Below are 14,056 nucleotides of genomic sequence, written 5' to 3' on the forward strand. Positions count from 1 at the left end.
ACCCACACCCCCAATCTATTGAATACGCCAAAAAAGGAAAAACTCCCCGGTCCCCAAAACGAATCTAGGGTCAATCCATGATCCCATCACGCCTTCGCATTAGCCCATAACTCCAACCACTCCCTCGCCCTCCCCATTTCCCCCTTTGTCGCCTCGCACGCCGCAACGCACCATCCCAGCTCATACCTTCCCTCCCTAGCCAGCTCCGTCGCGACAATCTTGTTCACCGCGCTCGTCTCGTCGACGCAGAAATACATCGGAGCGGCGGGATCGGGCACCGACTCGACCAGGGGCTTGACAAGGGGCAGCGCGGCCTTCATGCTGGCGCCCAGAGGCTCCAACCCCGCGTTGGCCCGGTGCGTCTTGCACCACTCGTTGGCGCACCACGACTTGCCGCAGCCCGTGTTGAGCTGGAGGAGGTAGCGCCGCTCGATGCGTCGGCGCATGGCTTTTCCTTCGGGGTCGTAGACGCTCGAGTACAGAGGCGCGAAGCACGCTCCGCAGAGTCCCAGGTCGTTGTCCTCGTGTTCGGACGTCGTGGTGGATGAGCGGGAGAAGAGCGCGCCACGTGCGCCGACGCCGTAGAGCGTGCGGCCGCAGTTGACGTTGCGGCATAGGCGTGGAGTCGGTTGCGACGCCCTGGCTAGTTTGTGGTTCATCATGTGCGCTTCTAGTTCCCTGAGCCGGAGGATCCTGCCGCAGATGTCGCATTGGGTCGTCCTCGAGCCATCCTCTAGTTCGTGGGGTGTGAGCCCTGTAAGTTTCATTTCCGGCGTGGGCGTGCCGTCACCCCCCTGGGGGACCTCGAGATGGCAGAACTGGCAGAGGATAAGCCTGCCTGGGCAGTAGGTGGTTCGATGTTTGGCCAGTTCGGGTAGGTCGCAGGTGGTAAAATCGCACGAGGGGCAGTGGTGCTCCGAGTGGTATGCGATACGGTGCCTCTCACGTCTGCAGTCGTGATTAGTTTACCAAAGCACGTGCAAAAGATCACTGGTGAGGGGAAAAGACTTACCCAAGTTCGGTGTTCCCATAGTTGTCGGGGAACAAGTCGCAGGCGTTCTTGTGCACGCAGTGCCAGTGGTTCGCAAGCTCTTCGGATCCCTTCTTGAATACCCGTCCACATTCTTTACATGTGGTGTTGTTGCGCAAGCAAAAACTCTCATGCAGGAAAAAAGACGGTTTCGGTACCCACTGTCCGCAATTCGGACACTTCTTTTGGTTCTCTGGCACATGGGCGTCATCCATTAGCGTGTCTTGGGACTCGGTAGCGTGCCCTACCCGGGCGCGTAGAACGAATCCTTGCGGCTTGGGCTCTGGCGCCTTCCCAGATGATGCGACCGGTATGTACGAATAGACTGAGATGAGCAGCTTCTCGGCAGTCTCGAGCGCGGGATGGTCCGGCGGTATCTCAATCGACTTGTGCCCATCAGACTTGGTCGTGAAGTTTCCCCAAACGTGTTCGTCTTGTCGTGGCAAGGCCCTGTACCTTGTCGAACTCGGAATCGCAAAAAGGTCTAAACCATCCTCCTCTCCGAATCCTGACAGCTCGACAGTGAGTGGTTGTGTCCGGTCCCAGGAGGGTAATTGGTAGTCGATATACGAATCGGGTACGATGTGTCCCTCAACGTCATTCCAGATACTGATCTCGCCACCGGTCGAGTTTCCCGTGGGCCTATTACTCGCCTTCGCAGCTATTATCCTTAGCGTTTCTCGCGCTTGCTCCTCATCTAGGGCTTCAATGTCCACCTCAACATCCGTATCGACGACACAGATCGCATCGCCTTCCGGCTCGACCTTGTCCAAGAGAAACTTGTACTCATAGCCCCCAACACCTCTAATATGCAGTTCCGTATTGTTCGTCAATGTCGTAAAGTTCTTTCGTAGTTCCCGCTCGAGGATCGGCCGCCAGTCTTCAGGGTTATAGCCCGCCTCAAGCGGTCGTAATCGGATGTACGTTCCCTTAGGTACCTGTTTTGCCGATACCGAAATTTCGACATTCTTATCTTCCGCCTCTATTCCAAGCGCCTTCTCGAGGTAAGGCGTCAACCCTATGTGGTCCTCTTCGCCGATAAATTCCCTCACGCCAGAGTATACCACGCGGCCATTGGACTTATTTTGTAGCCGGAACATGAGCGGAAAGGGTAGGCGCAGGCCATCGTAAGAAGACAAGCCATCGTCGGATCGGGGAGCGGCCATTATGGCCTCCAGTGCGGACTGGGGCAGCAGAATCCTATCGCCATGGAGGTTGCTATTCGTTGTTTTCGAGGTCACATTGGCGAGGAGGTTCGAGGACCACCGCACGTCGAATATATTCGCCATAGTTGTGAGGAGGCGGCTGGGTATTTTCGTTTGTTGTTGAGGGCTATGGGAAATGAAAGATCAGGTAAGGAGTGTCGAGTACGCAGAACATAAAGGGAGCTTCAAATTCAAGCGCTAAGGTAGGTCGCGATGGCGTATGTCAGCAAGAGCTTCGTTAGGCTTCCATCGATGACGGTGGCAAGGATTTTGAATCCCAAGGCTGCGAATGATAAGGCCGAGACGAATTGTCACATACAAGCTACCAATGCTCTAAGCCGTCATTGCAATAAGGCTGAGGCCAATAGAAATGCGCGCATTGCGCAAATATCGACAACGTCCAGTGGTTGAGGTTCGCATCACACAAGTTGGGTTGATTGAAGCTCGAGATGTTGTCAGGCGCCTTCAGCTGTCCCCCGCTAAGCTCAGTTTCGAAGTGGGGTGCCCCATATCATTGACGTCATCGACGACCTCTTCAGTTGACCGCAGTTGCCATCTTCTGTTAAACAAGGCCTTGCAGATTTCTCTGCAGTCTCAGTCTGATGCCCAATTTGAAGGGGCGTATGCAGAGAACAACGGGTCGTCCGATTTAGCCAGAAGCTCTCCACCCTCAACTCTTTTTTTGCTTTCTTCATTTTTTACTAATGTTGAGTACCTGATTGACCTGAAGAGGTGCAGATGATCAGCATGGAGTGATGACAAGCCCAAAGAGGTGAATGGCTGCTCTTGATCCTGATCCTGATCCCAATGAAGCTACTTAGCATGTGTGGGCGGCTGGACCGTGTCTTCATGTCTTACCCCTCCTTTTAGGCTCAAAACCCCTTCGCCAAAGCCGCCTAAGTTCGGATTTTAATTCCCAATTACTCCTTCGTCGATTTCATTTGATCCCTTCATTTCGGATTCTTGGTCAAGCTGGCGGTTAAGCTCAATTCTGCTAGCCCACTTGGTTAGCTTGGACGAATCTGGGCGGGGGAAGCTCGACTTGTTGGTGGTGGAATGCAATAATAGCCTGGAAACGGTTCTTCATTGTTCTTCCTCTCGAAGGAGTGGAGACGAGACTGCAGCTAGTATAGCGGACCAGGACTTAGGAGCAAGTCGCCCCCGATCCCCGAGACTTCACTACATTAGAGAAACAAAAGACAGCCTTAACCACTCTTAGACAATTGGGTGCATGTGGTGTCCAGTGGACCTCCGCGCCCAAAGAGATACGTGGGACTTTAGGCTCTTCGATTAATAGTATTTAGTAACAAAAACGGCTGAGCTGGACCGGCAGCTTCGAGATCCGACGTTACACTGGGGTAAGAAAAATGGGGTGGGTGTGCACCGAAGTGCAGTGTGCAGATGCAGCTTTGAAGGTGCGTGGGGAGGCGTGGGTTGATGTTGAGATATGAGGAAGAGTTTGGTTTCTATTGATCAACTGTTTTAGCTTGGATTTTACATTGAGGCCCAGGAGCATGCCAAGCTTATCTGCGTGTCCGCGTGTCTGCATCCTGTGAGCTATGTCCTGTGAGCTGTCGGTGAAGGGAAGGATGATAGTATAAAATTGATGGCAAGAGAGTCCTAGAGACCAACCCTATTTTATAATGGATTGATAAGTTCCCCATCAAATTCCACTGTGTCCCTATCGATGACTCGACTGGGATAATAGTTTTTTACTCCAAGAACATGGCGTCGCGAGATGAACGTGGATGGACATAGACTGCAACGTGAGGGTGAGACATTGGAAAAGCTCAAGCGCCACTCGAGCCACTGGGGCGCTCGACCATGTTGCGTGGTGGAGTCTGCTCAACAACAGATTGTTCTGCCATGGCTGACCCCATGTGCAAAGCTCGAAGTGCGGTGTGCTTGCGCGACCCCCCCTTTCCTTGGAAGATGGAGGTGAAGATGTCCACCACTAGGGGGAGGAGGAGGTGGAGAAGCTCGCGCAGGACGGCGATGGCGCAAGGGCCAGCACAGAGCAATCAAATCTTGGGACAGCTCATGATGACCCCATTCGATCGCTCCAACGTTCGAAATCCGAAGCCCGCAATCAAAACCCCAGTCAGGATTTACCAGAAGCTTTACCAGATGCAGTAGATCCGCCAACAAATGTCAAACCCCCTGTGATGTCCACTGTCGGCCCGCGAGCCACCGCTTCCGACAGTAACAACGCTACGAACGCTACGAACGCTACGAACGCTACGAAGCGCACTAGCAATTGACGAGACCAAGAGACCAGACGATTTCTCTAGGCCATGCGACCACTAATAATTAGACAGAGTTTCCAATGCTACCTTTGATTGTGCCATTAAATTCCTCCGTCTGCAATATCACCCCCTGTTCGGACCCTTGCGGCCACACCAAAACTAATCTGCTGCCCCATGTCAGCACTGAGATTGACCCTTGTTGCCAAGTACGATGGATGAAGTACTTTGTAGTGTACGGAGGTACTTGGTGCTGGTAGTGTAGCACATCTCAATCATCAATCGAGCAATTGCGACTCATGTTTCGACTCAACCGGCAGGACCCACCCCACATGCACAATCACATGTACAAGTACGCAGTACCGTGAGCATGTTCGGCTGTGGGGCGTGTCTCGCCTCACCAGATGATCCTTGATCCCTCGTATCGATACAGTCGAATCGACGATGGAGGGAGACAAGGATTTGTATCAATGTACTTCGTACCTTCGTAGTGTCTCGTTACTCCCCAGCAGGCGCATCCCTGGCTATTCGCCGATAGCCTGGAAAGCACGACCAAGAAATAATACGATACGTCGACATCGACGTCGACGACCATCCAAATCCATCAAATCATCAATCTTGGTACTCGCCTCAACAGCATCCCGCCCTGCCCTGTCCAGTGTCCAACGAACCCCTTTTACCCGCTTATCCCCACACTCCAACACATTCGACCCCTTCGACAGGGCGTCCAAGCTTCCAGCCGTTTGGCACCTTGACTGATTGTACAAAGCTGCGCTAGCTTCGCCTAAGTCATCCATCTGGTTCTCGGGCAAACAGGAGTCAAAGACGCGACCTGGCCTTTATATCATCCCCTTGTCCCTTCCCCCAGTCCATCCCATCCTCCCTCCTTCAGACCACAATCCATCCACCAGCTGTCCTTCGTAGTAGTCCGAGCATCGCTTGATACCTTCCAATATGACATTTTGACTTGTTTCTATCAGAACCAGAACCAAGCCCGCGTCGTTGTTATACTCGATCCTATCAAGAACGAGCTCGTCACTTACATCTAAGAACAGCCCTTGGACCACCCCGTTTATCGGCATACGACCCAAGTTTCGAAGACCACACTCTCTTCCCCGTCTCATACCTGCGCGACTAGTGTCGTCGCGCCGCGCCTCCGCTCGTGACCCGAGCCTTTCCAGAACAAACCGTTGATCTAGAAAGGGCTTGTCGGGCATATCATGAGTATCGTCGGCAACGACCCTAACGCGCGTGATCTCCTCGAGAAACAATCTCTCCTCGATCTTCTCTCTAACCACCTCGTCCTCCAACACACCGCCCCTTACCTTTCGGCCCGAGATAGGCTTGCCCTCGGTGCCACTTGCAGGGATTTTCATCAACTCGTCAACCTTTCTCATGGCGTCTTTCGCTACCTCGACTTAACCCGAGTCACCACTGCTCAGTTTGACATTGCTCCCGTCGACAACGGTGGCGAAGTCTGGCGTAATGTCCAGGTTGACGAAAATGTCACTGAAGATGAGTACGTCGAACACGAACTAACCACCGCCGTGGCAATGACCACGACCGTGAAACTTGGAAGAAACTGCCTTGCTAACATAGGACTCGTCTAGGTTCTATTCCGGTCCTCTTCGAGGCATCTTTTCTACCCTCGAGCGCCGTCACATCCTGAGAGATGTCCAGACCCTCGTGCTAGATGGTCTGTCCGTGACGGCTGATCTCTGCCGTGAGATTATCTCTGATTCTAAATTCAACGTGCGCATCCTGTCCATCCGTGGAGTGAAAAACCTCAACGAGCGACTCTTGAGGGGGGCCCTGAAATATGCGTGCCGCCCGGACCGCCCAGCCGGCATGCCGAAACTTCGAGGCCTGTACATCTTCACGGAGAAGTCGCCCATCGTCGAGATCACCGATGCTACCGCCACTTCCCCAGCAGAGCAACGCGGAGAAACCCCCAGCTCATGTTGCAAGGAGGCCTGCGTCGACACGGGCGATCTCTGGTACCATAAGAAGGGCAAGGTCATCCAGCATGCTGTCCCTCAGGAATGGGCTGAAACGCTCATCGACTGTCAGGGCGTCATTGCTTTCGATGCCCCTCTGTGTACCGGGCCTTGCCACATGAACTCGCCTGCCTATGAAAGTATTGTTCCCGGCGTTGCTCCAGCGGTTCCTCGGTGGTCAGTCGCCACATTCGCGCTGTCCGGATGTGCCGGCTGCGGGTCTGCGCCCGAGGGAATGACGACCTTCGACACGGCCGCTGACAGGACCTCTCTGCCGCTACTTCCCGACGCGCCTTTGCTCTCGTCGTCTCTCACTGCTGCCACTTACCCGACAGCCTCGACCTGCGGAACGACTCCTTCCTTCATCGCCCGGTGCACCACATGCCTCAACGACCGCCACTGCCGCACTTGCAACAAGTGGTGGTGTGAGCGGTGCTACACTCCGCCCCTGCCGGGCCTTCACGTCCCAGTCTCGGCCGATGAGTCTCAGGCTTCTATCAAAAAGGTATGGAACGCTCTCTGTCTCGAGTGCATGGGGGAACAGTCCGCGCGCCGCGTTGTCGGACGCTGATCGAAAGGAAAGGCATCCTTGGTCCGGGTCGGTCATTGAATTCATAGATGCCTCCCATTGACTGGCGGGGAAGTAGCCTCCTCGCCTTTCCCGGACGTAATTGTATGCCCGTCCGTCAGCGCTGAAACATGCATCCGGACTTGTCCCCCACCCTCCTTTTCAGAGCAGTTGGTGTTGGTCGGTTTACTGACAGAGTGGGTGTGATAGGTTCAACGGAGCTGCTTCGAATGTGGATTCAACGTGAGTCATTTACGTCTGGGTTTGCTCTTTGGCGGAGGTCTTGTGAACTAACTCGGTTCCGATTGATAGTGCAATGATTGCGTCCGCCGTACTCAGAGACGATGCACGGCGTGCGGTGGAGGATACTGCATCACGCACCATGAAGGCTCCAGCCCGACTCTTGTAAGTTGACTCGACCTCACATTGCGCCGTCTCATTGATAAAGCTAACATATTCAATTTTGTAGTGCGATTGTAAGTGGATTTGTCCTGCAATAACTCTCACTCACCCCACAGAACTAACACACACATTAGGGTGTTCCACCCGACGGCGCCAAATGGCCGCCAACCGGGCGGCCAACCCACAGCGCCCGGTGCCCCAGCAATTCCCTGCCTGCAAGACCAAGAGCAAACAGGCGTGGCTCAGCTGGATGCGCAATCAAAACTCTATCGTTGAGCGTCGGGCGCGAGAGCGAACCTTTCCTCGCGAGGGACTGAGATGTCTTGCCGCGAGGAGCTGATTCTAGCTCACGACGCCATTTTCAAAGAGCACTTTTTTATCTTTTCACTAGCTTGTTTAGCAGGGCAAATTGTCCATCTCAAATACCTCCCAGCTCTCCTATTCCATGTCTTTTCCGACGTTTCTTGTCCTAGACCGACCGATTTATTTTGCAGCATCACGATACCCGTCCCGGCGCAGGTCATAATTGTGTGTGTCGAAGTTGTTGAGTGTGTTTTTTCTTCTCTCTGGTATTGATGGATGAACAAATAAGCGAGGCGTCTATTTTGGAGCGGCAAACACGGTCTCTAGCACGGGGAACGACTGAAGGCATGGCGTTTCTGTGATTTCTTTTCCATTCTTATTTCTTTGATGACTTCTTCTCTTCGCCTTTTTGTCTTCTCTCTCTATTACTTTTTCGCGTTTTCATTTTCATATTTTTTTTTTCCCGCCGTCTTTGGTTATCTCTATCCCTCCACTCTCGAAACGGAAACGTTTCGGATATCCTCCGCTCTCAGTCTCTTTTGGTATACGCATTCCACTCTGGTTTCTCCCTCTAGGGATATTTTCGCCTGGTATTTGGGTTCACGACCAACATAGGTTTTAGTTTATGATAGATGCTTCTCCCCTTCGAGTCCCCAGATGCCAGGCCCTGTCCTCCGCGCAAAATAGCGCAGATGTCCTCAGAGTGGTGATGCTTTGTCTCTACCTTTTTTCCGAATCTTGACCTTGTTCAAACATCTAGGATCGGAGCGAGCGGATAAGGAAAGGCCGTGACTTAATCGCAGGTCAACCGCAAGTCAACCGAGGCGTGTGAACCCCCACAATAACAGCCCGAAGTCACTGCTTCCCCTCTTCTCGATACATTCGTGAGGCGCACTGCAAGCCTCATCCTCCTCACCTGATTCTTGGGCCCCCCGAAAGTCAGGGAATGCAGCCAAATAGGCCCGAGGCTCTCTCAACGCCCGCAACCGGACCGATGCAAGCCGCTCTCAACCGCATGCTAGATACATGCTTGCAGATTATGTCCAGGACGAGGCGGTGAAGGAAAACCCTCAGATTACCAGGCACCTCGCTGTTCGGATTTCGGGAATATCGGTCCTTTTTTCTTGGCTCGGTGACGTGACTCGGGGTCCCTTCAGATGACGTCTCAACAAGGTCGATGAAGACCTTTCGTAAGCATTAAAACAGATCTTCCTCTGTTCGAATCAAACAGGCAAGCCTGCGGCGAATTTCCTCGCGACCCAGGCAGCTCCATACTCATCGTACTCCGCCTTGGAGACGCTCAGCTTCCCTATATTCTCGTGCGCCGCTAACCTAACACCTCCCTTCCACGTAGCCGTAACCGGATCCTCGGGCACCGCAACCCTTACGGTACAGTCGTCGGGCGCAAGGCTAGCAACTTCCCTCTGCAAACGTTCCCTAAAGCCAGAAAACAGCGCGTTGCCGCCCACAACAACGATATTCGCGAGGAGCCCGGGCCACAGGCCAACGGGCAGCGAGGAGACGGACTGCATTATAAGGTTCGGAAGACCGGGCTGCCGCAGCCCGATATCCATGGGGTTAAACAGCAGCTCGGGGACCGAAAATCGCTCGTTTCGCAGCGTGATGATGTCCTCGTTTACGTCCGCGGCGTTCCCAGCCGCGCCGAGGGCGAGTTTCCTCGATTTCGTGTGTGCCGCCGGATCGTAGTCTCTTATGATACCCTTCTGCCTCGCGTGGTAATCGGGTAGTACGTAGTCCTTGGCGATGCCATCGCTGCCGTTCACATAGACGGGTCTCCTTTCGCCGCGGGAACCCTTCCACGTCTTCTCGAGGTCGGCGGCGAAGTCGAGCGAGACGAAGCAGGCCGTCTCTTTGATCTCGTTGACGATGTAAACGTCGTTGCGCATGTCGAAGTGGCGGAGGGAGAGGAGGCGGGTGAGGTAGTTTGTTAGGAATTTCCCGCCGATGTCGAGGCGGCGGACGGCGGAGTAGAGGGGTCGGCCGTGGAGGAGGGGGGTGACGGTCGTATGGGAGTAACCTGAATCGACGAGGAGCATAATCTCGGCGGGGACCTGAGGTGCCGTCATCGTCGCAGGGTCTCGCGTAGTTCCGAAGAAGGACTGGATATTGTTGTAGGCGTTGAGCGTAGGTCCTATCCGTTCCCTCATTAGTCTCTTAACTACGCCCAATTTACCACGTAAACACTCGCGTAAACACAATTGCGCAAGGGAAAACATACCGATTGCTCTATAATAGCTCGCGAACCCAAACTCCTCAAAAACCATCTGATCGCAATTCCCCTGCAAAGCCGGCAACCCCCCCGGCGCCTCCGTCAAAACCAACCTCGTCTCCCCCGGCTCGCACCCTAACCCGCCCTTGCCCCCAAACAACTCCCCGTCCCAAACCTCCTTCTGCGCCTCCCAGTTGACGATGAAGCCCTTGTCGACGGGGCGGCGGAACTGCAGCTCGCCGAAGTCGCGGCACTGTTGGGGGAGCTCGGAGCCGACGTAGATCTTGCGGTGGCGGTCGCGCGCGATGCAGTTTGGTATGATTCGGGGGGATAGGTCAGCGCCGCTTGTGGGTGAGGGTGGTGCGAAGCCGGCTTTGAGAGTGTAGCCGCCGTTGTCGATGATGAGGGTTTTGGAGGGGGGCGCGGGGCCGGAAGATTTGGTCTTCCGACCGCCTGCCATGGTTATTATTTTTCTTTCTTCTTCTTCTTCGGCGCAGCAAGGAACTTGTTGGCGGTGGGCGCAGGTCCGTGTGCGCTGGATCGGCCCCAAGAGTCGTTTGTCGGTGAAGCTCTCAAGTGATGGGAGAGAAAAGGGAAAAATACATTGAAAGCTTTGGGAGCTTTCGACAGCTTCGACCGACCCGCCTAGAAAGAGAGGAAGTACCCCGCCACGTGACCCACTCGCCCAGAATCACTGCCAATCTTTTCACAACAACAACACAAGGGCGAGATGAGAATTTAAATACAAAACAATTTTGCATTTATTTCTATTTTTTTCTCATTCCCTTCACAATCAAGGAATATCTAAGATGAATAAAATTCACCAAAAAAAAAAAAAAAAATACGACAGAATGTGCTGGGACAACGAAAGGGAGGGTTAAATGTCGCCAGACAGTGACAGAAGTGCGGAGACATGTTCCATCCTCATCTTCAGCTGCAACCAGATATCTTCCATGATACCACAGGCATACTTGACTGCACGGGAATGTTGGCAGGAAGGTGAAAATCAAAATCCAAGAAATATCTACAACAAGAAGAATAGAAAACTACGAAACATCGCCCCCCCCCCCGAACCAACTTACCCCCGAAATCCATCATCTCCCTATCCAAGTGTCTATCCTCTTGCCCCCTCCACCTTACTCAGTCTTGTACAGGACAAACAACTCGCTATTGGCAGCATTATCACTGGCAACGAACAGCCTCGAAAATGCCTTATCGAACGTAATACCAGTAGGCCTCAAACAGGTATTACCCGAGCAAGCATCGACATTATCATTCCAAGCAATATCAACATAAGGCAAATGAGTATCCGCCGAGGGAACGGGATCATAGTTGCCATCCTCGAGCTTGTGATACGCGATCTGCACGACCTTGTAGCCCGTAGCCGGCGCGCGGTTCCAGCTGCCGTGAAGCGTCACGTACATGTTGGAGAAGTCCTTGTCGAAGGCGCCGTCGATGGGCGCGCTGTGGGCTTGGATGGCCAGGCGGGGCGGGGTGGCCTCTGCGTCGCAGTTCGTGTCGTCGTAGGTGGCATTTGGGGAGAGGACGAATTGGTCGCCGACCTTGAACTCCTTGTCGACGAACACGTCGGGCTCGCCGACAGTGAAGCAGACCGGGTAGCCGTACCAGTCGGTGTTCGGCTTGGAAGGGTCACCGACTAGAGAAAGTCGTGTTAGCCTTGATACTTTATCCAGAGCTCAACATCTCTCGACAGTTTTCTATCATCTCTTCCCCCGAAGATAACAGAGTCCCCCGCTTCTAGATCGGCTGAGACATAAGGGGGTATGATGAGGCTTACGAAGGTTCAGCTCTTCGGCCGGATTGTCAATGTGGACATCAGTAGTCGTGCCCTCAGCCGTACGTCCGAGGTTGTCAGCGCTGTTCTCAATACCCCAAACTCTATCAAGGAGAGGAGGGCGGGTTAGTATCTACACAAATTCCCAGGAACTAAGAACTTAGGCGATAGTCACACGCACAAGGCTGTGAGTGTGCCTCTCTACATGATAATATATGAGATGCGACAACCTCTCCTCAGTCTGCCATGGAAGCAAAAAATTCAAGACAGCAAGAGAGAGGCCTCGTCCCATAGTAAGGGGTTGTGAGGGTTGTTTGCGCTCATGGGTATGTTGCTTACTGGTTGTTGCCATCAACGACGAGGGCAATTTCATTACGAAGACCATAACCAAGGTCCCAGCCCTCGGTGACCCAATCCCAGCCACCCTCGGGCGCCTCGGAGATATCAAACACCTTCACGTTAGCACGAGCCGTCTCGATCTGGAGAGATTCCATGTCGAAGTTGGCGTTGGATCCGAGCTGCATCACAAGCAAGTGGGGAGTGGCGGGCGGGATGACCAGAGACCTGGAAGGGTGGCCACCCGAGTACATTCCCTTGACGATGACCCTCTGGCCCGAGACCTCCTGGGTTTCGGCGTCGTAGCTGTACTCCCACGCCGTAGTCATGGAGCTGACGTAGACCTTGGTGCCATCAGGAGTGATGCCGAGACCATGATTAAGTTGACCATTGTTAATAACCAGCTTTGATGTAGAGATACAGCCATCCTCGCCCAGCGTAAGAGCAGACAATCCCCTTCCGGATTCAAGAACAAGCAAGTTTCCCTTGCTATCCACAACCACCGCTCGAGGACGAACAACTTCGCCAGAAATCTTGACAATTTTCCACCCTTCAGCGGTGACCAAAGGGAAAGCCGGCGCTTCGACGCCGGGGCACGAGGCGGGAAGGGGAAGAGCCTCAACCTCGGGTGTCGGTTCCTCAGTTGGCTCTTGATCGGGGGCCGAAGTCGAGGCCGGATCAGCAGGAGTCGTTGTGGTTGTCAGTACTGTTGATGAGGAGGTGCTGGCGTCGCCGGAAGACTCACCATCACCACCATCCTCTTCGGGGGCTTCGCCTTCCGCAGGAGGTTCTTCTTCTTCGGCCGGTGGCTCCGCTGGCGCCTCTGGCGCCTTGGCATCGCCCTCACCCTCACCACCAGCAACAACCCAGGTCTCGAAGTCGGCGGACTTGGAGGCGGCGAAATCGTGGATCCAGTGGCCGACGCGCTCATGGATTCCAAAGGTGGTATCGATGGCCGTGGGGTCATCTACGGGGACGCTGGAGTAGGCGAACGCCAGGTAGTTCTCACCCTCGCCGTTGAGGGCCGTGGATTCACCATCGAAGGGGGCCCAGAGGGTGCAGCCCTTGCAGACGGCGGTGACCTGGTAGTGAGTCTCGTTGACATGGGTGCCGGGGAGAACTGTGTAAGAAGCATCTTCATAGAGAGGAGGCACGAAGTATCCGCTACACGACAGGACGTTCGGTTAGCCTAATACGAACCCCCGGTTCAAAAGGGCAATAAATGTGCTTTGTGCCTCTCTGACGGGGAGGTAAAGAAACAGAGTCTCGTGGAGAGTCTTACAATGCCATCCGAGAGGATACCTGGACATCGTCGCCGTTGGGCCAGACAATTGTGAGAGGGTTGTAGGTCATACCACCACCCCAGCCAACACCAACCCAACCAGCGGTGTCCTTAGGACCCGTTACTTGGATAATAACGTCAAAATTCTCGGCCGAAGTGTCCTCGGGGACAGCAATACCGAACACAACGCCGGTATCATCGACGGCATGGCCCTGGAAGCAGCGGTCCAGCTCATCGCAGTAAGGGAAGGTCTCTGGATCCTGGGCGGCGGCTAACGGAGAGGAGCAAAACGTTAGAGCGGATTGGGTCAATTTCTTTCGACAGCAGTTGGCGCCGAGGAACGAAGGAAAAAGAAAATAAAATAGGTCGAGGAAAACCCAATTCCCAGCAACCCGTACAAGAAGGAAACATACCCGAAGTGGCAAGCGCCGCAGCGCTGATGATTGAAGACCAACGCATATTACCGGTACTAGGAAAAAAGAACACAGACTGACGGTTTAACGAGTGAACAGCATCAGCTGGGGGACTCTAACTCTTCACCCCGGGAGCGAGAATGGGAGGGCACAGCGGTATTTAAGACAGTCCGGGTGATTCTCGACAGCTGGAGGGAAGGGCGCGCGGACGGATGGCCGTTAGCCCCGGCGAGGCATGTCTGGGTCCCCAAT

The 14,056-nt window shown here is 54.1% G+C and overlaps 4 protein-coding genes across 4 annotated transcripts; 1 reads left to right on the top strand and 3 right to left on the bottom strand.

Moving 5' to 3' along the window:
• Positions 1-86: 86 nt before the first annotated feature.
• On the bottom strand, positions 87-2,319 carry SAPIO_CDS4572 (Ubiquitin fusion degradation protein; the record flags this gene model as incomplete). Its single annotated transcript, XM_016787091.1, has 2 exons — positions 87-948; positions 1,013-2,319. The coding sequence occupies 2 exons, from the start codon at positions 2,317-2,319 to the stop codon at positions 87-89; spliced, it is 2,169 nt and encodes a 722-aa protein (XP_016643200.1).
• Positions 2,320-5,698: 3,379 nt separating this feature from the next.
• On the top strand, positions 5,699-7,785 carry SAPIO_CDS4573 (uncharacterized protein; the record flags this gene model as incomplete). Its single annotated transcript, XM_016787092.1, has 6 exons — positions 5,699-5,997; positions 6,089-6,980; positions 7,254-7,286; positions 7,356-7,448; positions 7,513-7,519; positions 7,580-7,785. 6 exons carry the CDS (start codon positions 5,699-5,701, stop codon positions 7,783-7,785), a joined length of 1,530 nt encoding a protein of 509 aa, XP_016643201.1.
• A 1,186-nt stretch (positions 7,786-8,971) lies between these two features.
• On the bottom strand, positions 8,972-10,438 carry SAPIO_CDS4574 (Actin-like protein arp-6; the record flags this gene model as incomplete). Its single annotated transcript, XM_016787093.1, has 2 exons — positions 8,972-9,900; positions 9,988-10,438. 2 exons carry the CDS (start codon positions 10,436-10,438, stop codon positions 8,972-8,974), a joined length of 1,380 nt encoding a protein of 459 aa, XP_016643202.1.
• Positions 10,439-11,114: 676 nt separating this feature from the next.
• SAPIO_CDS4575 (uncharacterized protein) lies at positions 11,115-13,850 on the bottom strand (the record flags this gene model as incomplete). Its single annotated transcript, XM_016787094.1, has 5 exons — positions 11,115-11,635; positions 11,777-11,877; positions 12,113-13,273; positions 13,392-13,662; positions 13,805-13,850. The coding sequence occupies 5 exons, from the start codon at positions 13,848-13,850 to the stop codon at positions 11,115-11,117; spliced, it is 2,100 nt and encodes a 699-aa protein (XP_016643203.1).
• Between the last annotated feature and the right edge of the window lie 206 nt (positions 13,851-14,056).

This window comes from Scedosporium apiospermum, assembly GCF_000732125.1.
Source record: "Scedosporium apiospermum strain IHEM 14462 chromosome Unknown SEQ_SAPIO_0093, whole genome shotgun sequence".
NCBI classification, from domain to species: domain Eukaryota; kingdom Fungi; phylum Ascomycota; class Sordariomycetes; order Microascales; family Microascaceae; genus Scedosporium; species Scedosporium apiospermum.